General features: G+C 40.1%; 1 protein-coding gene across 2 annotated transcripts; it reads right to left on the bottom strand.

Moving 5' to 3' along the window:
* Positions 1–915: 915 nt before the first annotated feature.
* Positions 916–27,988, bottom strand: pde11a (phosphodiesterase 11a). 2 transcript variants are annotated; one of them, XM_077617285.1, is made up of 21 exons: positions 26,487–27,988; positions 25,183–25,341; positions 19,098–19,187; positions 18,113–18,253; positions 17,937–18,001; positions 17,242–17,374; positions 16,416–16,491; positions 13,213–13,280; positions 13,039–13,131; positions 12,228–12,278; positions 10,101–10,247; positions 8,831–8,938; positions 7,826–7,935; positions 7,168–7,258; positions 5,669–5,769; positions 5,465–5,542; positions 5,322–5,385; positions 5,187–5,261; positions 4,370–4,453; positions 2,506–2,682; positions 916–1,222 (listed from the first exon to the last, which is right to left on the bottom strand). In XM_077617285.1, the coding sequence occupies exons 1-21, from the start codon at positions 27,312–27,314 to the stop codon at positions 1,214–1,216; spliced, it is 2,748 nt and encodes a 915-aa protein (XP_077473411.1). In that variant the 5' UTR covers positions 27,315–27,988; the 3' UTR covers positions 916–1,213. The 2 variants fall into 2 exon arrangements, with proteins under 2 accessions (XP_077473411.1, XP_077473410.1); XM_077617284.1 differs by having other exon boundaries at positions 2,502–2,682; positions 26,487–27,987.

The following is a 27,988-nucleotide window of genomic DNA, read 5'->3' as shown; positions in this document are numbered from 1 at the left end:
AATTCCAGGGAGGGAGAATAAGTACTACATTTTATAAGTATACTGCAAACCGTTTCTTGATCATTGTTAAGATGCCATTAACCCAGTTTACTACCCTAATGAATTGAATAATGGAAAAAAAAAGCTACTGTCTGACATCAACATTTTTTGATACGTGTCAACAAATGTGTTTTGGATTATTACAATTAAAACAGGATTCCTTTTCCTAGTCTCTTCAGATATTACAATAATAACATCCAGTGTGTTTTTGTCACCACCCTTTGTGCAATAAAGCTAACTAAAAGAGCCCCTTTGAAATATTTGCATCTATTTTTTTCTACCATTTTTTTGTTGAATGGATGGGTTCACAGTGGGGTCTGACAGCAGGCTAAGCTGAGGGTGATCTAGCCTCTTCCTGACAGCTTTTCTTCCCCTGGCCGCACATCCTCATTTGGGAATCATTTTCCACCCACGCCACCGCCTACACGTTGCCTTGCTGACGTCAGCCGCCGTCAAGAGCGGCGCTGGCGCAGCCTTGGCTTTGTCACGTGCTACGCTTGCTTATTCATTCATTTGGATGAATGTGAACACGGCAGAATAGCATTCATTAATCGCAGACAGAAAATACAAAATGCTCCTCACCCGTTCCCAACCGCTGACAGCGTTCGACGTCCAATTCCAATTTCACTGCTGCCGACCCTCCCAGTCAATATGGATTGGACACCTATTCAGCCAATGAATTGACATGACTTTTATCTAACAAATGCATATACTTAGATTGGTGGGGAAAAGTCTATGACATGATGCTACCCGTTTTTTTAGTTTTTTTTTTTTTTTGCATAATTTTTTGGGCGTTCACGTTTTAAGGTGCGTGTAAAATTCTGTCCACACGAGGGCAGCGCGTGACTGCAAAAATCAAGTCAGCAAAGGCCAATCTACGTAGCAGCATCATGTTTATTCAAAGTGGCGCACAGAAAGTCAGAAACATTGCAATTTTTCATCATGCCAGGGCTTTTTCTCTCATCCCATAAGTCAGAAAACCCCCAAAGAAAAGAAACACCTCACTTCATGTGACTTACATCTCAAAAGAAAAAAAAAGAGAGACAGGAATAGTGGTGGGGATAAGATAGAAAAATAGAACAATGATATTCATAGTTACCACAATCTCATGCAGTACAATTGACGACATGCATCTGTGTGGAAATCCGAGGTATTTGTTACGGTCCCGTGGTCGCTACATCATCTGTAAATGCAACACAGAAGTCTTTAAAAACATGCCACTTAAAAGTTGTCCCATGAAAAGATATTAAAAACCATGCCTGGCACAAGGTCACATATTTCAAAAAGGAATGCCGCGAAAATACAACACACGTCAAAGGCAAAATTAGTGGCTCGTGACCCAATGAGGACTTGAGTACCACTAAAGTGGGAGTCAGTCAGTCAGTCATCCGTGGACTTGAAACTCTGTCAAAAGAGTTAACGAGAAGGGCTGTAACTGTTTTCCGAGATATAACACCGTTTCCAAGAATTATTCCGTAAGATTAAATGGCTTACTTGAGCAGAAATACACAGCAACGTCATCAAGGCACATTGTGTTCGTGTGTGTGCGTGTGAATATTTCCTCAGTTTGCGAGATAAGGTCGGGTCCTGTATTAAACAGTTTGACTTTTATATACCATCATGATTGCAAATTCAACCATTTCACTGGTAGCATTTGGAAAATGATGTTTTAAAAAGAAATAACTTGGTTTAAAAGATTCCAATGTTCACGCGGTAAAACATGAAAACTAAAATTGGGGGATACAAGTGTTTTTTTTAACAAGCTAAAAACACATTTTACAACTTATTTTGGCACATTTTGATTTCAATACTTGGCTATTAAAGAGGCACCGTTTAAGTGACTGGCTCCATCTCGTGTTAAAACTGAGAAGTGCAACAGAATATAGGATGAATTTCAGATACTTGTGTAGGGCATTTCATTTAATGATCTTTTCCTCATTTGCTGCCAGCCCATCAAAGAGGGAGTAGTTTGGACACGCCTGATTGAGACCAAAGTAGTGCTTTGCCACCACCATGAGGCTGGCATATTTATAGGCAATTATACTTGATGTTAGGGAGTATTAGGAATATAACGGCCAACAAAACAACAATAACAACAACAACTCCATCACAGGTGCCATTTTCCACAGTGTTCATGTAAAAGGAGCCCATGCAATCTTTAAAACAAGGCACAGGAGGGGAAGAGGCGGAGCAAGCGCGCCCACTCCGACAAACTTCGGCTTGGTCACATCACTTGAACGCAACACGGTCCCCAGCAGCTTACAGTATGTACACATTTACAGACATCATCCTTGACATTCTCCATTTTGGCATCCCGCGCCTCCACGTGCGAAAGGGCGTACTCGGCTCGGCCGCCGACGTACTAGCGTAGCTCGCGGAGCATTTCTAGCTCGCTCGTCGGAGCAAAAAAGGGCCGAGGACCCCAAAAGAGGAGCAGAGATCTTAAGGTAAGAGTCACTAACCAACCGGTTCAGAGGCCGAGCGGTCTGTGCGCTTGCTCCGGCAGGGGGAGTTGGCGGGCTGCACCGGGTCAGGACCGCCGTGTTCGTGTTGCCGCTTTTCGTTGAGCTCCTCCCATTTGGACCGGTTTACTTGGATCATCTCCAGCATGGGCTTGAGTTTAGGATTAACCTTGACCAGAGTCTGGACACAAAGGAAAATAAGATTTTTTTTATTGCAACAGCAGTTATTATTGTTAAAGAAAACATGAAATCATGAGAACTACAATCAGTAAAAAAAAAGAAAGATTAACTGCAATAAATAAAAACTACCATTAAAAGGAATAACAAATAATTCACTGCAGCCATATGGATGACTAAAATCAATAGAAATGAAAAATATATACATATTACTAAATGTATTATTCAAAATGCATGTTTATATAGTATATGGTGTATAAATATAGTTTTGTGGGGCTTTCTTAATTCTGCATTCATTTTTTAAAAATAATAATAATAAAACAAGTGTAGTTCACACGTGTGTGTATGTTTATTATGAGACGGTTCTTGCAGCATAAGATCAAGAAAGAAATGTTCCAGCGCCTCACATCTCCCTCCCCAATTTAATTGGCGGGCGGTGCGCATCAGCATCTGCGACCCAACGTCAGCCACCAAACACCCCCGCGCAGGTAACGCGTCCGCTTTGATGCTTCTGAACACAAAAATCCCAATGTGTTCTTAGCGCCTAATTGAATAAACGCGACAGGGGGTGGGATTGGCGTTGGGCGCTTGTGACGGCCGCGCGTGCTCCGCATCCCGTCTCGCCTGCTTCGCCTCCACACGCCTTCGGTTGCCCACACAACGGGGGGCGAGGCCGCCTGGTTCATTGACGTCATTGGCAAACGCGCATTCTCTCACATTCTGCCTCGCAGAGATGGACTGTAGCAGTACTTGCAGTACTTGCGAGCAATACCGCAGTGCGGTCATGAAAAGAAAATCTACAGTCCGTCCGTCCTAACAGGCTTCTTTGATATCCAGCCCAAGGCGATTTTAAACCAGGCCCGTCCAGACTAATTCCTCTGAGGGCCGTTTTCAGAAATAAAATCCGTCTATACTCATCTGCGAATCGGAATCAGATTGGGCTAGATATTTTTGTCGGGTGTCCCCGTTTCCTCCCACATTTCAAAAACATGCATGGTAGGCTAGTTGAACACTCTAAATTGCCCCTAGGCATGAGTGTGAGCGTGAATGGCGTGTGCGGTCGTTTGGTCGCCCGTCTTTTGGTCGCCGGTCTTTTGGTCGCCCGGACCCAAACAACGGGCGACCAAAAGACCGACGACCAAAAGACCGACGACCAAAAAAGGGTAAAACAACACAGTCTACGCATCAATAAAAGCCAACAATGGCCCGGAGCAGTTTCACTGAGCGGACGTGTGAGTGTATAAGAGTATAATTCGCAGTTTGTATTTAGGGAATTTGAGCAACGGTTTAAATGGTAATTATCAATAACCTTCTAGGCGACCAAAAGACCAGCGACCAAACGACCGAGTACCCGTGAATGGTTGTTTGTCTCCTTGTGCCCTGCGATCGGCCCCCGCTTACGGCAACCCCGCGGCCCCGGATGAGTATGAGCGCTACGGAAACAGCTCCATTTTTACATGGATTGATTGATTACATGATTTGCGATTTTGACCCCTGAGCTACAAGCTCCCTCTAGTGCTGCTAACTGAGTAGTGCAACATAATGTAGGCTGAACTCAAGCTTCTTGGGCAGCCCAGATATTTTTACGGGGCCAGCGGATGAAGAACGATGGGAAGGATTTACACTCTTTGGACATAGGTATAAGAAGTCCCGTTTTTGTATTTTTTTTCCCCCCAGTTTGACAAACTTACCTCATAAAGTGGGGCGCAAATTCCGTCAATCCACTCCAATTGAAGACCAGGCAGTTCGTCTTTTCTATTCCGGTCAAAAATTGCCTAAAAGACAAACACGAGACTAAGCAGGCTTTTTTCCAATTTTGTCTCATAGGGATGCAAACGTCCAAGCGGCATTACTGCAACAAAAATAATTATTCTCTTTTTTTCTTTCTCTGCCACCTTTTCTTTCTTCTGCTGCATTTACCAAGAGGCTGCACTTCAGAGATAGCGACTACAACTCACTGCAGAAGTTAATATTTCATTTCTGACTCCCACGCCTTAAACAGTACAAGGTTGACATGGGGGTTGGGTTGAGGGGGGCTGCACACTGGGGCAATATGGCCTGGCTTGATTAGTCATTGTACTTAATTGCACATTTAAAAAAGAAAAAGGTTGCCATTGGCCTAGAGAAATGTCTATGTAGATTTGCACTCCTAGAAAATGGTTTAGAAAAAAAAAAAGAGCTGGCCTTCAAAGCCTCATAATCAAACAGTCAGATGTATTCATAAAACATCAGCAGCTCAGAGTGAAGCAAATACAAAAAAATGACGCATTAGATGAGTCCGCAAGAAACTAGAGTAGAATGCTAATGGGGGTTTGGAAGGAATAAGCAATTTTTGGTCTCTTTGTGGTGTGCCAAGAGTTCAGAATGTACATTTCCTCACTTTGACATTTATAGAATTTGAATCAGAACTTAGAATTAAATAGTTTAATTACAGTGTTGGTAATTTGGAATTTTGGAAGCTATGATCCAATATACATGTACATAATATAAGCGAAGGAAATGACTTACCGAAGGTGTGAGCTTGAGCTCCGATCGCTCCCTGTCACCTTGCTCAAAAAACTCGCTGGTCACCAATTCGGCCACCTGCAACAAAAAGTGGGATGAAAACACTATGGGGTCTCTGGCGACCCCAAAACGGCTCACCTTGCGGGATATCTCCCAGGGCTTGGTGACAGCTCCAAGATCGCATGCTGTCATCATCATCGACCTATCATGGACGAGGACAGCCTGTGTTTATCTGTTCCATATTTCAATTTTTGGCACATTTTTTTTCACGCAGAAGTCACCTGCACATGTCTCTGTGGGCCTTCACATTCCAGTTGTACTCCCCTTTGTTGACCAGCTCAAAAAACGTGCTTCTGTTTCTGAAGGCGAGTGTAAGACAAGTAATATCCGTTAGGGGGCAATGTGAACCAAAATAAGAACAAGTGCAAAACTCGGTCAATGTGAAATAAATAGCCTTTTCATTTGAAATAAGATGGAAAACTTACTCAAAGTAAAGAGTGAGGTCTGTGGCCAGAATAGACTGTTTGAGTAGTTGCATGAGGTTGCTGTACTCGGTGGATGAGAGGTTGGAGAAAATGTTGTGACCCTGGGAAGTCAAGTCACACAATATATTTAGATTCAATCAAAACTCACAAAGACAGGCACAGCAGATTGTATCTAAATTTGCCAACTTAGAGTTCAAACACAAAAGCATTGAACTTAGTAAAATATGACTTTCCCCGCTTGGTTTTAAATTTAAAGGTACTGTATTGTACGGACTATAAGATGCATTAAAATAGTTTGGCTAGGAATAGGATTTATGGACTACAAATTATGAACACATGTTTGAAGAGATGAAGAGTATGTAAAGTCTAAATATGCACGGGCTTGTAATTGGCGTCAATAGAGATGACACTACTTTGGATTTGTCGGTTTCATTTTGACTGTCTTTTTCATTTTGGATGAAATGGGCTTGTCTGCTTTTGGTATACATATTTTTTTTAATGAAGTCCAACTTTTTGATTTGATTTACCATTGACAGGAGCAAATTGCTGCCACAAGAGTGAATTGTCATCAGTACAACAGCATCATTAAATAATCATCAAGTATTCCAATTGTATGTTTTAATGTGATCAATTTCAAAGTTTTGCCACAATAGGTTTACTCCCACCTTCATTCAAAACGCAGTTGTATATTTTTATAGTGTTATAGAAAAACAGAGGAGCCGCAGAGTTAGTTACGCATTGGGAGGGACTCATATGCAAAAATGTATATTATAATAAATAGTTCATGCAAGCTAGCCGTTTCTAAACTTGAGCCTTTTCTTTGAATTAGCTACCCTATTAATTTATATGCTAATAGGATAGAGCTAGTTCAAAAGTAGTACCAGGAGAAAACATTTGTCAGCGTAGTGTATTGTCAGCATAATGAAAGCAGCAACTAAGCCTCTGCTTCTGTCTTTAATTAGAACAACAACAAAAAAACTACTCACCTGATAAAATGTCTTTCTATTGCCCAACCAATTACCACTAAATCTATCACCCCAGTAATTGCATTGATTTGAAGGCAACATAAGCTATTTGTTTACTGGCGTCACATATTATTACAGTGGCCACATGTTTGCCTTCAGGCGCATCAACTATATTTGTTAATGAAAATAGACTGGAAAAAGAAATAAATGACGGCTGCAGTTATGAACTATTACTAAACTAGAATGCTGCACATTATGCTGCTTTCTATTTGCTCCAGCTGCCAACGTGATGATGAGAAGTCATTTTCTCCTTTCAACCATTATCATCATTATTATTGTTTGTTGGGAAACATCATGTCAAAGATGAGTTTCTTCCTGTGGGAACCGCAAATGTCAAGGCTACGCCACACTAAGTGTAAATGGAAGCAAATGTGGAGTTGCTTGTGAAGCCACTGGCTCGAGAGGAACATCTGGGGCACTGCATAACAGCAGAGGAAAAACAACAAGAACAAAGTAAGCCAAAAGCAAGCTTACCTCGCTTTGCAGGATCATGACAGCGTGGTTGAAGTGGTGATGCTCAAGCGTAGCTGAGGTTCCGTAAAGCAGAGACAGAGCCGAGCCGGTCCTGGAAACAACATTTACTTTCACCATTTCATCTTTAACATTTATTTTTGTCCGTTTGTTTAAATGTTTTGCTTTCAAAAGGAATCGTCACTCGTTGGAGTAAACAAATGCAAAAAAAAAGTAAAATGAACTCCACTGCATTATAATGAGCCCATTCTAATTTTGCAGCTTGTGTATTGAATTACAGTCAAGGGAATTATATAATGTCTAACACAATAACAAACAATAATGTAAATGAATACTCTAACTCGCCGACAATGAGTATTATTAGTATGATTGTAGAGGCTGAATTTATGATATAGATGTTGCATTGGCTGTCATTAGATTACGCAAGCTTATGAAATATGAGCGTGTGCGTATATCATTTACATAACACATCCTCAGCAACACTTAGTACAATGAACACCCATTCATCATAAGATTTATGGTCCAGGCTCACCTACAACAGGTGAAAATACAAATACTAGAGAAAGAATATTTTTGAATAAAAAGCAAATAAACAGTTTTACCGCTCTGTTTGCCACAGATGGCAATACGACACCCAACACAGCAGAGATGAGACACTTACTTGGCCTGGAAGGCATTGTTGGTACCCCGGTGGTCCAAATCGTGACACACGCAACCCACGATAAGCGCTAAGATCTCCACTTCAGTCAGCGTCTCCTGGAAGCCAGCCGTCTGGTTGGAAGATTATAAAATCACATCCAAAAATGTTTGCTGAGCAATTAATAGTAATGTGACATGAGCGTGTTAGAAATACAAAGCAAATAAATAACTGGTCATATAAAAAGAAAAAAAACCTCGGCGTCAAATAAAATATTCTATGACATGAACCAAAGCTTTCCGCTCATTGCACACGTTTTATATTGGCTAGATTTAATTAGCATGGTTAATTACCGACTAAAAGGGCAAGGTCCTGCTAATTAGTTTTGACTAAGAAAAATAATTAAAAACATAACAAAATTGTCAAAAAGGTGAAAATGTTGGTGGGGGGCACAAAGCTGCTTTCAGTGACATCCATTAAGCTGTAGAATTTGTAATTTAAAAAAAATGGCATTTTAGCTATCGATGCATGTTAAATAAACACATTTTACTCTGCCATGTTATGAAATCCTGTCATAGATTTTCTCAGTGCGTGCATGAATTCCCAAGCATCCCTTCACTGTTGATCAATGATAAAGTGATTGCATTTCCCCCATTAACATTTGCACACCAAAAAGTTTCTATATGCAGTCCTCACGAGAATTGAATAATTGTTTGTAGAAAATTCACAAGACAATATACTTACTATACCTTCCACTTTAATGCATGTCAATAATATTCTATCCCCTTACTTGATTTGCTTGAAAATGGATAAACCTATAATTAAAATTTCGACTAAACTAAACAGTGTCATCATCAACATTGTCTGTTGGTTCCTTTGACAAAAAAAATGTGTGTCAAACATAGGGCCCCCGGGCCAGAACTGGCCAATGGGGTTGTTCTGCCTGACTTTGTAGCTCATTCATATTGTACATATGGAATTAAACTAGAATCTGATTAGGAAAAGGAACCTTAAAGCAACAGCATTTACCGTCAGCATTGCGAACATGCATTGGCACACGTTGAAGGCATGTCTCCAATTGTGGTACAGAACCATGCGGTAGTTTTTCCTGACAGTCAGCAGCCATCTGCACAGAGTCTGGAAAGTAAACAAAGGCCATTGCAGGAGAAGATAAGTGAGAGTTTTAGCATTTGTCGACCTCGCGTTTATTATTCAAGCCTTCAGCGAGGACTCCATGCCCCTCGTATTACCACTGGTGTCAGGCTATGGTGGCAGAAACCATGAAAAACCATGTAAAATGCAATACAAGAACAGGAAACTGAGCCTCCTAAAAATCCATATTACCTATGATAATACTTAACTCGACCCACTGAGTAAAACACATGTTCAAAATATTAATAATTAGTGGTTCTCTGACACCTCCTTTGTACTATTCGTATTATATTTTGGTGGTCTGTTGCTTTCATTTTTGCTTCCGGCGGTTAATCGAAGTAATCATTTTGGAACGGTTTTGTTGGAGGAGCTTTTAAATGCACCTTGTGGTGCAGTTGACTCAACATGAGAAAAGACATGTTTGCTCACACGGGACGGAGCGTAAAAGAAAAGTTGCCAAAGCAGGATAGACACCCTGGTAGTGCCATTTTTAGTTGCTCAAAGGGGGCAAGAAGATAAAAAAGATTTAAAAGAGGGAAGCGAATGTCATGGGTGCTGTTCCACAGTAAGTGCTAATAGCGGCGCCGAGTCAATACGCCCTCATTCGCGGGCTGCCTTTTGCAGCAAGAGAAGTACACCCTACCGAGCTATTTGCTGGCGGCAAGGCAACTTCCAGTGGCGGTAATTTTGTTATTTCAGTAAAATAATTGGATTCGGGATGAAATCAAAACGATATTTTTCATTTTGGACATCATTTTTCAGCCGCCGATATGAGCATATGCCAATATTGTACCAATACCCGTGGTGTAAAAAATAAAAAGTGTTTTGTCTGCGTATTCGCAGACACCAGTATTTTAGTGCCGTATTGATAAAACCTTAAGTAAAATTGTGGTTAAAACTATAAGTCAGTTTTTGTAGATAATATTTACGCCAGCACAGAAGCTTTAGTTTGTTCTAGCCCTGGATTTTAGGGAACATGACAACAGTCTGTCACGTGCAAGAAAAGAGGCAATAGGTGACATTTTGTATGGTTTTTTTTTTCAAAATAATGAAGTTTTACAAGGCTGCAATGATACTGCTAGGGTCTGTCTGTGCATATACATAAGTGCAAATTTCGTTTGTTTATATTTTTTCCCCAAATCCTCACCTCATAGTCGATCTTAAATTTAGGAACCATTCCCAGCTCCATGAACATCCTCAGCGCAGCTGTTATCATGGCGTCAACGTCCAGGGAAAAATCGTCAAAGGAGAGCTTGTCAATTCCCAGTTCGCACACCAGGGGAATGTTGACGGCCTGGAACAGAAGTGCAGAACACCCAGAGGGAAAGAGGAAATGAGTTCAGAGGCTGCGGAGGTCAAAGGATGCGTTGAGGGCTCACAATAATGAGGGGGCCTTAAAACCATATTACACTGTGTGCTTTTGCGGATGATTAGAAACAAAATGCGACATTGTTAGTCAAGCATTTTACATAAATGATCCCAATTAATCCTATTCATAGTGAAGTGTGGTCTAACAAATGTTTCTTTCGCTCTCTTCACAATTTAGATGATCATGTAATGCATCTATACCATTTTAGTAAATCAAAGTGGTCCTGCAAATGTTTGGAGTACCACTTACGAACGTTTCTACATACAAAATATGCAGGTATTTATTTACAAAAACTAAAATCAAGGCACAAAACCACTTCAGGAATCAATTAATTTTGTAAGCAGAGGTAGCACTGTATATGTATTTGAGTTTTTTTCCTCAACCACCAATTCCTGCACTACTGTTAATGTATTTTGATCTCTCTTACTCTCTACGGTTCTTCAGAAAAGTCAATCTTTTTTTTTTTACTGACACCAGCGGCTCTTGCAGATAAGCGCACTCAGTAAGAATCCATATGTAGAGCAGTTATGAAAGAAGGGGGTTGTGGTGGCGGCGGCTCGGGGTGGTGTGACGATGGAGAGCACATTGCTGAAGAGATCACACAGGCAGGCAGTGAGGGGTGGGGGTGGGGGTGGGGGTGGGGGTGACGGGTGAGGTGGGCGCCTATTTTGCTGTAATGGTCACACGGGAACATGCTTCACTTGGAACTGCGGGGAAAATAGGTCATATCTATATTTCACAAATGTCAGGCCAATTAAAAATGTAAAATATTTTTTCCATTTTATAATGAATGAATATAGCAAATGTATATTAATTGGTGTTTACGTTACATATTCTGTGACTGCTTTATTTTTTAATTCGGAAATCTCTATACTCATGTAGTCAATGGGCTAAAAATTGTAAAGGTAAAGTGCGCATCTATTTATAATCCTTTGTCTGGTTCCATGAAAGTAATTAATGTGAGATTATCATCTCGTGAAAAATAACTTATTAAAAAAGTTAATTGCATGCCATATAAACAATTGTACATTCTCATACATAATAGAGGCATAAGAAAATTGGCTATAGATGCATTTGGATTTTCCATTCAATTAAAATGTAATATTGCTATGCTTAGCCTTCATATCTATTGCAATGCTAAAATATATGAAATAACAGACTGGCTAAGGAATAGCATCTATGGGGTGATGGTATAATGCTTTAAGGACAGCAATATTCTTTATCTTTTGTGGGAAAAGATCTAATATCACTGCATATTCTCAAGTCACAGTAGTTAAATTCAAGTTTTTTTTACTGCATGACTGTTTTAAACTACCACCCTATGGTCAAGACAAGCTTTTAGAATCAAACTTACACTTTTTCCATGTTTCTAGGCTAATAAATGTAACTAACTGCCTGTGTCTGTTGGCAGTCTAGTGCAAAAAATATTTTGATATTTGAATTCATAGCAGTAAGATGTGGGGGTGTCGTCGGGTGGGCATCGACCGGCACATTTTCAACCAGAAAACTGATCAAATGAACTTCAATGAAAAATAGGCTATGAAAAAATAGGCTATGACGATATACCTGCAAAGTCTGCACCAACGAAATAAAGCATAGTACCTGTTTTAAAGATACATGTAAAATTTAATGAGGGGGGGTTAAAATATCCAACAATGCGCAGGAAAGTCTAACGAGTTCCCGTATGTACCTTCCTGAAAAAATAATGGGTTTTTCCCTTGGCCTACTCTCAATGCCACTACCAAGGTTCATGGTTCTGGTACCTTTTTCATCATCTGACTGAGCAGCAGAAAAACAAACCAAGGCACGTAGCTGTATAATGTTTTTTTGTGTGTCTTTTTTTAAACCAAACAGTTGTAGTACAAGGTTCATTACTGCTATACTACTGTAGTAAATGACATTTACCTTGAATTTGTCGACTTCAGTCTTGGAGCAAGTGGCGTGGTAGGAAAGCACCTGAAAAATAATGACACCAGAGACACACATTCAATTTTTCAATTCATTAAAGTTGGCAGTGAGTCGCTGAGTGGGGGGATGGCTGCACATTAGCATGACACTGCTTTGGTTGAGAGAGTCTCGCCTCCAAGTGAGCGCCTATGTCAACCTTGATTTCATTTGTCATGTTTCCTTTATTAGCAGAGATAAATATCTTCCGCAGACCTGCAGTGGCTCACGTGTGATCATTATTTGGCAATGCTACACATTAATTCATTGTGGTATCACCATTCCTCTACAAAAATAAAATGTAGATATCTTTACAGTGTGATACCAATGATTAATCTATTTCGACCCAACTTTCATCACGTTACAGTCGACTACAAAAAAATACTTTGTTGTTCAACCCCTAATGGTTACGAAAAAAGGGGAGATGAGGGATTTCTTTGCTCAACCTCTCATTAACGTTCCCCTAAAAGATCCACACCGAGATTAGCACATTTTGTCAGGAAAAATATCTGACTAAACAATAATTCTGAGTAGAAAAAAACACCCAGAATTAGTTTAGTGTTAGGTGTGCGTCAGAGTATGTTTCATCTTTTTGTTTTTGGTTTCCCGGCTGTTGTTTGCACTTCGTTTTCAGTCTCTTTGACTAAAACCTTTTGAGTACCCCTGCCGTTCCTGTTTTTTCTGTTTCCCTGGGATTGAGTTCATTCCACTTTACACCCACAGACACCCACACTACGGCACAGGAAAATCTACGATTGACTGGCATTCTTACATCTAGAGCCACGGATTGCTTGGCCCAGGACTTCTTCACCTGGTCATACATGATAGTGTTGTTGATTCCCAGGCCACAAAAGATGACAAACGCCTGAAAAAATAAAAATAATGACATATCAAAACAAGTCCGACCACTGATGAAATGAAATATTAATGAGGCAGAGAGCCATACCTCAAAAAGACGCTGGTCCTCGTCATCAAACGGTTTCCCATCAAGGCGATTCAACACTTGAGCCACACCTGTTCGAAAAAAATCCAAGGAGAAATAAGATAAAATGGCCTCTTTGATCAAACCTGGATTATGCCACAAATGATGTTCCCAAGAATAATTAAGATAGATTTTTGCATAAATTCAGGTTGTGAATTTGTACGCGCTAGTGCAAAGGACAAGTGCAAAATGAATATTCCATTAATAATGTCAACAATAACACAGAGGGAGCGATGCCTTTGGTGTATTTAACTGGCTTCTCTCGTAGCCTAATTAAAGTAGAAAACACACTAAAAGGAATATTCCATTGATGGATATTGTTGTGGTGTTTCACGGGTCATAATAAACAGTAAATAGTATACGCTTTAAAGTGTGTCAGTCAAATGTGCTAAAGCTGTGATGTCATTTCAAGTGCAAAACAAGACCTTGGCCAAGTGACTCCAAGCGGAAAGACTCTTGTTTGATAAAATATAAATACACAGAATTTAATTTTACATGGTGTGAGATAGTTGAGAAAAATGTAAATAATGATAAATGTAAATAATGGGAAGGGCAATATAGCCATTAGTACACATTTTTAAATGCCAGTACTGCTTTATATTTTAGCCAATCAAATGGAAGTATCTAAAATGGTCCAGCCAAATACGTTATTTGCATATATAGATTATTTTTTCTTTCTTCCTTCAAGGTAAGGGTAGATGATTTAAAAAAAAAAACATCTCAAACTTCATTCAGTTGTAATGGTAATAATATTTTAAACATGATTTTCACCAAGTTCAATGCATCATTTAATGTGCTTTAAAAATTCAGGTGAACTCCATGGAATGTGATAAATAAAACAGTGAAATCTCCTATGTACCCAGACTTTGTGGAAACCTGTAAAATCTTTGCATAGTTACGTAGTTGGCCAAAAGCTCAAGTTCACAAATAACTTGAGCACCCTCTACTGGCTAACTCGTTGCGTACAGGCAACAAGAAGTTCGAAATCAATTACTTTGATGACCATGTCACCAAAAAAGATCTGCAAAGGGCCCTGGAGATGGCATGCATAAAATAATATTGAATTAATTTCATTCTCATCTGTCCACTTTAAGTCTCCAATCAATCGGGACCACAAAAACAACTCAACAAACAGCACAACGCACAGTTTAATGTTAAAAAGCAAGCGTTATGCTAATGATAAGTGGATATACCGTAGAGGGCACGTTCTTGTTCAATGAGGTGAGAAGTTTATCAGCCTCTGTACAATTTGATAAATGGGCCAAGCAATTTGTAACTGGCAGTGTAAGCAGTTACTGGTGATTTATTGATTAAATTCAAGGGGACTGTTGGAGCTTGGCTTTGGTCTAAAGGGAAGCGCCTATGCACTCCCTGAAGTGCCATTTGATTGGTCCGGGAGAGAGCCCCAAGTATCAAAAATGTTATGCACTTTGCACATTATGACAGTGGACTGCAGTTGGATTTTTGCCATGTTCCCACTAACTAAAACGGAAGGGTAATTTGCACAGTGACCTGGGAAAACTTTAGCAAAGCTTCAAACAACAACAACAAAAAATGTCTCAACATTTTATCTGAAAATAAGAGCTTGCAATTCATGGCATGTTGGATTAAAATAGGAAATCTTCTTCAGTAAACTCTGGATTGCCTTGTTTAGGTCATGTTTTGTTAACATTAGTACATGTTTAACAGTATTGCTCATTGATGTGTAATATTTGTACATTCTAATGAGCAGGAAATGTTTGTTGCGATATGATATTAAAATTTGTAGTAATTTACCCATCCAATACATTATCTTCTTAATTTTATGATCAGTGCCCACTGTGACTAGCAAACTAAATGGCTGCTTGGGGCCCCTTGTAAAATGTATTGTAGTGATTTCATTATGTTTAATCATGGCACGTCCTACTGTGTGACAGTTTACGGGCTCGGCGTGTTTAACAAAACGGAAGGCACAATCGGTGAGGAGCTAAAAAGGCCAGATTGAAGTTTGTTGTGGCTACAGAACTGCCTGGAAAATGTTGCAGAAATCGATGAAAAAACAAGAAATGTGAAGGATGATGTGAGGAGCAAGGACTACTGGGAACCTCACAGAGTAAAAATGTCAACAATTTTATAAATAAAACAAAATCCACTCATTTGAAAAGAATATTAAATATATTCACATGCTTATACATTCAACATTTGTTCGAAAATACTCATTAGAACTGAAGTTATTCAATTAAAAAGCTTTATTTCCAGATATATTCATATTGAAAGCTAATGGCCGATAATGAACACTTTGTTTTTCCCACAGTTAGTGCTTTTAACGAACGGCCCAAATTTGGTCTATAGGGAACCTCACTATTTCTGCTGTAATCACAGAAGAATTTAGTTGGACTTCAATTTGAATGAGCGCTCAGTTACCTTGGGAGACAACACCAGCACCCTCCTTTTGTCAAAGTATCCTTGAATTGAATTGAGAACATCATCTTTGGCTGATTTGTTTGTGTCATTTTTTTTCACTTCAGATCCTCTGGTACCACCCACACACTGCACTTCGTTTCATTTGTTTATCATGTCCTATTTTTTTTTACTCTGCTTCCCGTCCTTGACAAATACGTGAACACCTACACAAAAGAAATGTTGTGCATACAATGACACACACACATTCTACAAATACGACGGTCCCTTTTCACTCAATGAAAACAATCCTTTCCTAAGTGAAATGTTGGAAATGTTGAAGCCCGCTATTATCGCTGCTCACAGAAGTATTTAGCACCACCAACGGGTCGGGAAAGGATCGATGATTTATCGCAGTGTCAGTGTGCTGTCGGCCGCGGGGCTAATTCACAAATACAAAGCGGACAATGAGGCAACCCAAGCCGAGTTTAGACTGGATCTAATCGCAAACATTCAGCCTCCGATATAAACCCCGTCACTGAAATTTGTCTTGAAGCAATATAAATAGAGCACAGGGCCAATTATAATTCAATGTAATCATGTGTGTCCAATTATGCCCACATTGTGAGGATAAAGCGGGTCAGAAAATGAATGCATATCACAACAAAAAGATGGACATAAGAACTCATATGGAGGCATCTTGTATCTTATACAAGATTCCATTGACACAAAATGCACTTAGAGTAAATGCTACATTAGTTGGAAATGAACTTTCATTGTTGACTTACCAATAATTTGGTGATCGCTGTTCCATATAGGAACACAAAGCACAGAGCGAATGTGGAAGTCCGAAAACTGATCCGCCTAGAAAAATAATGGCAAATACATTAATAACAATGACAGTCCTCCATCTGCATCAGGAACATTCAGTATTTACATATAATTTACTCAGAATTCTATTTAAGACTGTAGCTGCAGAAAGAAAAAAAAACACTATTGACACTCAAAAACAGTAACCATTGTCTATTGTTATCGTAATGTGTTTAAATGTAAATCATAAAAAATAGCTAAGTGAACCTTGTATTTCAATTACACAAATGGGATTTATATTAAATGTGAAGTCAAAAACAATGAATGTCAATGGAGAGTTTTTGGGGCGACAGTCAATGGGAGCCAAATATTACTTTTGTGGGTTCGGTCAATAAGACCCAATACAGATTTGTTCATAGTTGAGTTTATTATAAATGTGAGTAATAATGAGTTGTATTTTTTTGCAGGTCCAATAATGTTGACAATGGACTCTAATTACTCTTGTTACATATCAGTGGGCTTTAATCAGGAGTTTTCCGTAAAAAATAATGACCATGTTTACGGGTCCGCCAATGGAAATCATCTTTTGCAGAATGGAGGTGGAAATGAACAGGAATGAATGGAAAGGTTTTTGTGAAACTTGAATGCGACATTTGGAAAATTAATGTGGATCTTACTGTCAAATTTTGGAAAAACTGTGCTGTAAAATTGTATTTTTGCCCTCAAGCGAGTGGATCAACTTGTCTGACAAAGCACAACCACGGCATTTCTCTTTTGAAAAATGCAAACAAATGTAACGATTACCTCAGCATCAAAGCGAGGATCCTGGTAAGCGTCGCTGATGTTCACAGGAAGTCCCGTGGATGCGACCAGCTCTGCAATGCTGTTGTTAATGAGCCAATCAGAGTAAGAAGACTTTTCCATGCTGTCCTTGAAACTAGGAAATAAACAAGAATAATACCAGTTGAAGTCCTGTCTGACGCTACTTTATCAAAGTAGGAATGATTAATGTTACGTGACAATGTATTGCTCAGTGTGTTTTATCAACTGATAGTGGAGCAGTAAATGTAGTGTTCAGAGAATACTTGATCCACAGTGTTTTATCAAAAAAAAAGAGAATCTTATTGGATCTTAGTGTTCCTAATGCTGTGGGCAGTTTACAAGGTGTTCATCAAAACATTCTAAACAATAATTCAATCATTCCACACCCAGCTATGCCCAGCGGTGGCGAGAACTCTCAAAATTAAATTAAAGACAGCTCCCACACTCGGCCTGTTATTCTTCACTCCTGGAGTAGAAGATGTTTTTTTTTTCCCTTTCTTTTTATTCAGTCATTGATGAAAGCTTTACAGATTCGAGATGCAAAATGTAGAAAAATATGACACGCAGAGAAAAGGTTAGCCAGATGAAAAGAGAAGTAATGAAAAGCAAAAGTAGATTTTTTCCCATTTGGCCACATCTAATGAAGGTCTTTCTGGAGAGTCAAACCTCAAACGTACCTTGTTTCAACATCAGCGCTGCACTTTGGTGACAATAATTCAAAAGACTTGGTGAACTTCACCACCTGTAACATTCAAAAAGGACAAATCACTACATTTACTTTCCACATTTCTTTCCTAATTTGGAGCAAACACGTGCCAGGCGCACAAAATGTGACGTTCCGAAGGCACAATACCGGTGACTCGATGTCCTCCAACAATTGAACGGAACAGCGCTCGCACTTTAACAACGTCTGAGCCCGATGCATGATCTTCCTGACAATTTTCTCCAGGTCGGTCTGTTCTTCAAACAGGTCGTTGACGACCTCGAGGAGAGCCTGAATATCGGAAGCCAACAAAGAAAGCGCTGCAACAACTGTCGGAGAGTTTGTCTTCTAAAGCATAATAACTATTCAGTGAGCTCCACTTCTTCGACTATAGAAACATTGTGTTTCAAAACATAGGAACAATGCGACATGATTAGCTTCCCCAGTCAAAGCGAATTAAGTCCTTGATGTATGGCAGTGTACAGAGAATCTAATACAAAGCACATGAAAAAAATAAAACAAATAAAAAATCATTCCCCTCCCACAGAACTGCGTTCTCATAATGTTCTCTCATAGCAGATGAACGAGTTGCATGAACAAGTACATCTCATAATGTTCCCTCAAAGATATGTGGTGTATTGTGTGCATTTCCAAGCACTATTTGGAAATGGGCCCATCTGATCGGCCGTGACCGGACGTTTGGTCGCCGGACGTTTGGTCCGGCGACCAAAAGTCCGGCGACCAAACAAGGTAAAACAACACGGTCTACGCATCAATCAAAGCCAACAATGGCCCTAAGCAGTTTCAATGAGCGGACGTGTGAGTGTATAAGAGTTTGTATGTATATGCGTTGTCCCTTTAAGAAGCTACGTCAGTCAGGGTCTTAACAAGTTCTCCAACAAAACACAATAAAAGTACAGGAAATTTGGAGCTTTTCTTTAGCCTAATAATTTATAGGGCATTAAGTATGACAAAATAATAATTCGCAGTTTGTATTTAGGGAATTTGAGCAACAATTTTAAATGGTAATTATCAATAACCTTCCGAGCGACCAAACGTCCGAATACCCTGATCGGCAAGCATCGGCGGCGCTTTTGCCGATTCCAAAGAAGGGAAGAGCGGCGGGGTCACTTACCCGACTCCTGTCGTATTCTTTCCTGGAGGCGGCGAAGAGTTGAGCGTTGGAGATGGCAATGCCACAGAAGGGCAGGTACATCTGCAGTACCTGCACACACCAAAATAAAATTGCTTTATCGTCCATTATTATCACCAGCGGTCGCAGTGAAGCTCATGTCCAGTGGCTAATGGCACCAAATTACTGACATCTGTTTTTTCAGCAAAATTCTGCAACAGGCCAGAATATAAGAGCTGCTTTGTGCCCGTGGAGCACTTTCCTTATTGAACGTGACGTATCACCTGAAACTTCTGACACCCTTATATTTTGCGTTTAACTGACTATTCCTCAACAATCACGTTGTGTAATTATTGTAAAATCAATATCATGTTCGTGTGCTGCAAACCAAAAGTCCAGAAACCTGAGTGTCTTTGTCATCCTTTCAACACCAAACTAAAGTCTACGTTACTGTATCGCACCAGGAAAGATTACCGTATTTTCACGACTATGAGGCGCACAAAATAGACAGGGCGCCTTATAATCCAGTGTGCTTTATATAAAAAATTAAAATGTGTTGTTCATTGCGTGCACCTTATAATGTGGTGCGCCTTATAGTCGTAAAAATACGATACATTATTTTTCTTCAACAATATAACATTTAGTCTTGTTTTTTTTTTTTTATTAATGTTTTTGAGAACTTCTTAATAGGAACTTAGGGTCAACGTATGCTTGTTTTATAGCAGATTGAAAATACATTGCTCACTTTTTATTTGAGTAGAAAAAAGAAAAAGCCCTTTGAATCAGTGCCAAAAAAAGGCTTTGGACGACGTCATAAAATAGTGGATTCATCAATCGACAATGACATTTTAGCATTTGACTGATCTGTCTGACTAACTGTGCCTTGGGCTTATACAATAGTAAATGTGTGTTCGTATATTCTATACATAAATAATGGAATCAAACAGCATTTCTTGCTCCCCGTAGTGCCTGACTTATAATGCACATTCATTTGATTTGGCACAAAGGGGCTTAATAACACATGTTGAAGTCTACATATGGTACTGTAGTAATTAAAATGTGTCCCTCTTTGTAATATAAAAATAAAAACAGACTTTGCGTGTTTAGCAGCGCTTTGGGTATGACCAAAAAAAATCAGTTCACGAGCATTATTATCAAAGGGTAAAATATTAAATATTTTTGACCAGTTTAATGCTTTTTTTCTGTCTTTCATCCACGATGACCCTTTTCGCCGACCGTATGATCGTTGCCAATTATATTGCCGCTAGCAATTTAACTTGACGCAATGATTAGAAATCATTAGATCATTTACACTGCTTGGTTTGTTGGTATTTTTGGACAAAGGGAATGATACTTACTGGGCAATAAACAGATGCATTACACTTTTTCAGCAGTCTCCTGGAATTTTCTAATAATGATCTTTGGAACGGAAGCAGTCATCAATAGGCAAAGCGGAGGAAGATTCATTAGCAAAGGGGGGGCTTTGGGAATCTGGATATGGATTGGTCTGTGCTACTAACAGGCAAACGCAAGAAGAGCAGTGTTCGTGCTAATTATGTTTTGTCAGACAGGCCACATTACAAGATTGCATTACAAACGCAGGTTTTTGCCTGGAGACTTGTGAACTAACCAGCAGTAAGAGTGGATTAAAAAAATAATAATCTAAGTTCAGGGACGAGATTCTGCCTTACTAACCTACAATGACTCGGTGCTCTGAAACGGCTCTTTTATATAACGCATGCTGTGAGAAATGATAAGGTCGTCATTTCTCCGAACAATCTCCATAAATGCAAACTAGCAAATAATTCACCAGGAACCGAGCTTTGAGAATTGTTGGAAGGTGAATGCTGTTAACCAAAGAATCACTTTTATGGTTGTTTTGCCAACATGATTTCAATCAACAAACCTGTCTTTTCAAGGCTTGATGTTGAGACAAAATCGTGACCTTTCATTCAAAAGCACTGGCGGTTGACGTGTGTGGATAATTAGCAACATTTGAGAAGCTCAGTACAGCCGGTACAGATATTGACTTTGCGATATTGCTACATTATGAAAAGGCGGCACAGTCCAAAAGAGGCATAGTGATCCTTCTGTTCTTTTTTACAAAACATCGAGTGCCGTTTTCACTTAATTGAGCCCAAGTCTGTCTTAAAATAAGGTACTTGATCCCAACAGATGTGGTTTCAAGAGCAGCCACTCCACCCGATCTAAACTGCTGTTAGTGACAGAAACCCTTTAGGCGCACTTACTAACTGGTTCTTGTCTGCTTGGCCATCTCTGCCATGGTGCACTACTAATTTTCTAGAGACAATTTAGCATTTTCAGGTAGCCTCAAAACCATTTAACAAAGGGATAATATCATTGTTTCACTAAGAGGTTTTAGATTGTTGGTCAAGGAAATTCAACTTTGCAAATGAAGATGACCTATGCATAAAATGGGGATATTTTTCTTAGATATTTGAGTGTTGAACTGAAAGTTTTCCCTCCAATGAGCAGCGTCTTATCAAGACACTTGAAGTTGACTTCTTTTGTTGGAAAAGTTTATAAGCGAGAACTTAGTGAGAAAAAATAACCTCTCAAAATGAACATGCGTTATATGTAGTTGCATAATGAGGTTTATGCACACAAGACCACCGCTATAATGGTTTATAAAGACAATGCAATTATACATAGACTGAGTCATTATACTAAAGCCCCCCCAAAGGCCTTCCATCCTGCAGAGGATCATCACAGCAAAATTAAAGCAGCATGGGATTAAACCCAACCAGCATGTGTTTAGATAGCGTATACAGTTTCAGGATGCAAATAAATGTTCATTGCAGACAATCTAAAATGTTTGTAATGACATTTCATATTGCTCTATTGCCTAACCTAGTTAAGAGTAAGACAATTTCTCTTATTACTGAGACCTGAATCACTGCAGTTTATGGTGTTGTGTATTAATACCACCATTAGTTTTCATTACTAATTCATCCATAGAGGGCTTTAGTGCATTATTACTGCAACGCTAAAGCCACTTAAAGCATAGCACGGAGAGGAAAACAACAATTCAGGTATGCCACTGATGTCGCTAAGAAAAAAATGACAAATTGTTCCATTAAATGATGATGAATAAAGTGAAAGTAAAGTGTGAATAATTATGCCAAGGCTAATATTCCTATGCTGATTTATTAGTGGTAAACTGACAACATATTCTATTTGGCAAAGACTTACCAAATAAAATCTATGAAACTGCCAAGAAAATACATTCAAATTATCTTTTTTTTTGGTATCTGTTAGTGTTCATTGATTCTGCTGTTCAGAAAGAAAAACCATGCAGCGCACATATGGTACTAAAACAATAAAAAAAAAAATCCACTCAACATTGTAATTCATCTCAACCAGCAATAAAGCAACACTGTTCCATTTACACCCTCTTTTCTTCCCAATTGTGCAGTTTTCACCTCCAAAGTGCCCCAGAGCCAGTCTAACTGGCAACCATTAAGCTTTGTGGTTGATACCTCCAAACAAAAGTAGAACACTGCGCACACAAGAAGTGAAAAATAAATCCATAAAGCTAGCAACTGAGGGAATATACTAGCTCTAACTTTTGGCAAGAACCTTTGAGTACACTGAAATAGGCAACCAGGCAAATATTGTCTGACGACTAACCGCATGTGAATTAGTACTTAAATATTATACCGCAGGTTATAAAGTGACTGAATCTTCAAAGCTGTGTGCGGTCGATTGGTCGCCGGTCTTTTGGTCGCCCGGAACGTGACAACGGGCGACCAAAAGACCGACGATCAAACGACCGGCGACAAAACAAGGTAAAACAACACGGTCTACGCATCAATAAAAGCCAACAATGGCCATGAGCAGTTTCACTGAGCCGACGTGTGAGTGTAGAAGAGTTTGTATGTACATGAGTTGTCCCCTTAGGAAGGTACGTCAGTCAGGGTCTTAACAAGTTCTCCAACAAAAAACAATAAAGGTCCGGGAAATTTGGAGCTTTTCTTTAGCCTAATAATTAATAGGGCATTAAGTATGACTAAATAGTAATTCACAGTTTGTATTTAGGGAATTTGAGCAACGATTTAAATGGTAATTATCAATAACCTCCCGGGCGACCAAAAGACTGGCGACCAATCGACCGGGTACCCATCAAAGCGAAACGGTCGATCCGTGATATATTTGGCACACGTTTTACGCCCTGACACAACCAACACGAGCACGAATCAAACCAGAGAAACCACAACGACGCTCATACCACTAAGCATTTTATAAAGCACGGCATCCAAACAAGGTAGAGAAAATACTGCCTGCAGTCTATCAGATGTACGTCATAATTGCGAAAAAATAGACATATGATGGAAAGTATCCCAGTTAACAGAATTGATCTAGCACTAAACAGCATTTTGGAAGTTTGAGCCCCCTTGGAAATGTAGATTGATTCCATTGAAATAAGTCCTGAAAACAATGACAGTCAAATTAACTTGTCCTTTTTGAGTGACTCACAATTACAAACTAGAAGTTAAAATAGCAACACCCTCGTGATTGAAACGCAAACACCTTTCAACCCAATTACCTATTAAAAGACTCAAAGACTGTCATTCTAGAACACTTCAAACTGGGACCAAACGGAAAACCAGACGACTTGGTGTTACTCAACAGAACCACAGATACTTTATACATATCCGCACTGCATCGCAAATGAGAAATTCCGAGTAAAGATTACAGGCAGTCTTTCAGGGGAAGAACTAATTAGTGTTTCATTGCCTTGAAAGCAAAAAAAAAGAGGGAGATTGCTTTTACTTTTACTACACCTACCATATCAACATACATGGCATGAAAATATAATGCCGCAGAAGCATTGTTCCGCTCATGTACCACTAACACCCGAATCCAGCAGAGACTAATGAATGTTTGAAATGCCACACATGATTTGTGAGGCTTGTGAACCTTCCATCTGGCTCCCGCACTCGCTTTTCTCTCAAACTGTTGTGCAATCATAAAATGAAAAGAAAAAAATGTCTGAAGCTGTATACAAGAAGCTCAGATACAAAGCGCCTAGAACATTCTGAACGATACCACTGGAAAACGGTTGGACAACAAACACACTGTTAAGCACTATAAGGTGCAACTTCAATAGCATTTTTTTTGGTAAAAGGCGTACCAGATTATAAAACGCAGTAGTAGTAGTAGGGGATGGTGTTATACATCAACTAGATGGAGCTGTGCTAAAGGGAATTTCATACAATGATTAACCCATATTCATCATAGATAAGGCGAATGGGATTCTTTTAGATGCGCATTATAGTGCAGAAAATACGACACCATTAAAATCAGATCTTGACGTCAAATTCAGCTATTTTCAGGAATTTCATATTATTGATTTTACACTTTATTCAAAGCTCTGCTGAAAAAATGTCTTGGTGTAATGATACTGGGCTCATGGAACCAGTTAACTTTTATCTCAGGTGCAACGGCACTTGTACACATTGCAAACTAATTTGCTATATTAATGTGTTGACTGATGGAATTCTTTTCAAGTTAAGAGGGTTCACTTGGACAATATTTTTCTCAAGATATATTCAAAACTTGAGATGGGGCGAGTTTCTGATCCTGGTATCTAATTGGGGGTAGCACACATCCGAGCACCATCAATACAGATTGGTTCCCTTGCAATTAAAAAAGGACAATATCAGTGGGTAGCAGTAAGGCACTAATAAGCTTCTTGGCCAAAAACCAACCAATCCTGCCGAAAAACAAAATGTATTTATCCCTTTACTGAATTGCTTATCCTCACTAGGATGTTCAAACTGAAACTGCACTAACAATTTCCAGTAAATTGTTCATATAAACTATTATAAAAATCAGTGTTCAGTATTCTAATTTAGTCAAATGAATGTAAACCTTTCAAAAATGAATTGCCTGTGTGCTTAGCCTAATTGTTTTAGACGAAATAGCCCCCCGACAGGCAAGATGATTAGCTGCGAGGAAAGCGCATATGAAAATCAAACAAAGTATAATAAACGAGTTAATAATGGTATGGTCTGCAAATGTTAAATTGACAAGAGCGGTCGCCCCGACATAATAGAAAGCTCACCTTTTCATCATCTTCAGTGAAGAGTTCCAAACTTGAGGTCTTGTTGATGGCTTGAGCCACACCGATAATCTCGCCATCGCTGTTGCGAATGGGCATGCACAAGAGCGACTTGGTCTTGTAGCCCGTCAGCTTGTCAACTTCATCACTGAAACGACGATCCTGCGAGCACCAAAGACAAGGACAGAATGTGATCAACTCCTAAAGATGACAAAAATGTCTCATTTGTCTACAAAATGACTGACTATGCCTACTGTCACATTCTAGGCAATATTTTTGCACATTTTTGACCAATAGAAACAAAGAAACTCAAGCGGGTCATAAGCGTTATTGGGCTGTAATGTTTGCCTGCCTTCATGTACCAGGTTTTTGTGGTCTAAAAAGTCATTTGGCAATGTTTACATGGACTAAATTAAAGATTTTACAGATTAATGTATTATTGTTCATCTATCCATGGTGATGTATAGGCTGGAAAAAAGCCAAGAAAACCAGTGCTACACCAGAAAGGTTTTTTGTCTATTGAATTTTAAGGAGTTGAAATTTTTAAAACACAATTTGTCAAATTCCTGCGACCCATGTGAGGATGAGCGATTTGGAAAATGAATGAATTTGTTTTCTGTGGACCACATTACAGAAGCACTGAGTTAATTTCTTGCCATACATACATTTTAGTCAACTTGCTGTATAGAAATTGGAAAAGTTTATGAAAAATGTGGCACTTAGGCATTAGCTTCTACAAATTTAAAGGGTTTTGGGTGAAATTTAAGAAGTTTGGAAAGGCATAGCACACAACCAAAGAATATATTTCAATAATGCATTAAGCTTGCAAATAGGTTCACACCTTTCCGATGAACCTTTTAAGTAGAGCCCATCACCAACTTACATCGCGTGAGTCTGGATGATTTGCCAGGAACATTTTAGGCACAGTTAGTTATGTACAGATTGTTCAAAAACAGGCTGAAATTATTTCATAGTCTTCCATAGATGACAGAGGATGATATTGAGAACGAGTTAATGCGAATGCATGCCAAATTAATATCCTTGAGTGTCATTGGTATGGAAAAAGTTTGAGAAGCCTAATCAATTCCAGATTGTCCTTTATGAATCATTGGCAATTTTGGGTAAATATAGAGCAAAAAAGGCTGTAATAAATATATGAGAAGCAGTTGGGAAAAATTTTCTAGGTGTTGCATGTTTTTTGTTGTTGCTATTCCACATATAGATCATATCTAACCTGCACAACTATGCATTATATTATTATGATATATTAAATGGGAAGGCAATGAATGGTTATTTGGAGGCCAGACCTGGTAAGCATCCGGAATATTGACCGTCTCCCCATGCTCAGACACGTATCCGATGATACCCTTGCCCCAGGGCACCTGCACTTCGCCCGAGTTCATGGAGGGCAACACGGCGGTGCCCGCGTGCACGTCGAAGAACTTGGACACCAGCGTCTTCTTGTTCCCGGTGCCCTCCACCAGGAAGAGGGAGCAGCGGTCTGCATCCACCATGATGCACACGAACACCAGGATTTTGTAGCTGAGGCTGGTCAGGTCCAAGTCGTTGGAGATGTCTTTGACCAGCTCCAGGAAGAACTCCCTCTCATTGTTCTCCTTCAGGTAGTATTTAAAATCCACGGCCGTGGACGGGTACTGCGGGATGTTGACTCTGGACTCCAGCAAGGCGCTCAGAATGTGCGCCGTGGTCGGGGGCAGCGAGCTGGCCTTCCTCAGGAGGGCTCTCCGCCGCATGCTGCTCAGCGGCTCCGCGGTCCTGGAGGTCACTTGCTCGTCGTACGTTCGGTTGACGTTGACGGCTTTGGAGCGAGCAAAAGTTTTGCGCAGCTCCTTCTGCGAGGCTCTCCGCTGGAGACCGTCGCATTTGCTGGCCCAGCTGGCCCTCAGCGCGGCGCCCCGGTCCCGCTCACGCTCGCGCTCCCGGTCCTCCCTCGACGCAGCCGGGATCGCGGCCACCTTGTGCCCCTTCTCCTCCTTCTTCGCCTGGTGCTTCTTCAGCCACTTCTCCACCATGCCATAAGTGCCCTTTCGGTTCAGGTAGTCCTCGAATAACTCGGGGTGCGAGTCCAGGAAAGTTTCCACGTCAGAGAAACACACCATATTGGCCACTGCCATACCTGCTGCTTTCCGCCTGGCTCCAGACGCTCCTCGGCGAAGCAAAGCCACCAAGTCGCACGGGTGAAGATCATCTATGAGCTCGTGCTGGAGGTCCACCAGGTTAGAGAATCACTGGCCATCCATCCGTTCCAGGTGGCGCTCCGAGGGGAGTCCTTCTTTGAAAATCATCTCGGTTCCTCCAAGTTGGTCGCTAGCTACTATTGGGGACGAAGGGGGTGGCCCACGGGAAAAGGATCCGTGGAAATAAAAAAAAACATCAGAAGAGGGAGATCCACGAGCGAGCATCAGCGCGGCGCGTGTGCGTCTTGTTGTGTGCAAACGACTGCGATTGCCTGTGCTTGGTTCGGCCCAGCTGACGTGACGTGGGCTTCGTCATGCAGCTCAGCTTGAAAGCTCCTCGGGCTCGGTTCGACACCCAAAGCCCGTCGAAAGGCATCGACGGCTCGCCCTCGTTCCAAAATCGCTCCAAAATGCATATTTCGGCAACGCAACACACATCTACGCGACGGATTCTTATTTAGCAGACTATAAAACACGCGATCGTCCCTTTACAGACTCCAACGACGCTTGATGCAACTCCAGCCCACGCCGTAAAACAGGAAGTGTGTATCTTCACACACCTGTTGAGACTTAATCATCAAGTGCTGGCATTTAAGTGGAAGAATGCTGGG

The sequence above is a fragment of the Stigmatopora argus genome, chromosome 13, assembly GCF_051989625.1.
Source record: "Stigmatopora argus isolate UIUO_Sarg chromosome 13, RoL_Sarg_1.0, whole genome shotgun sequence".
In the NCBI taxonomy this organism is placed as follows: domain Eukaryota; kingdom Metazoa; phylum Chordata; class Actinopteri; order Syngnathiformes; family Syngnathidae; genus Stigmatopora; species Stigmatopora argus.
This window is presented reverse-complemented; position numbering and strand designations above follow the sequence as displayed.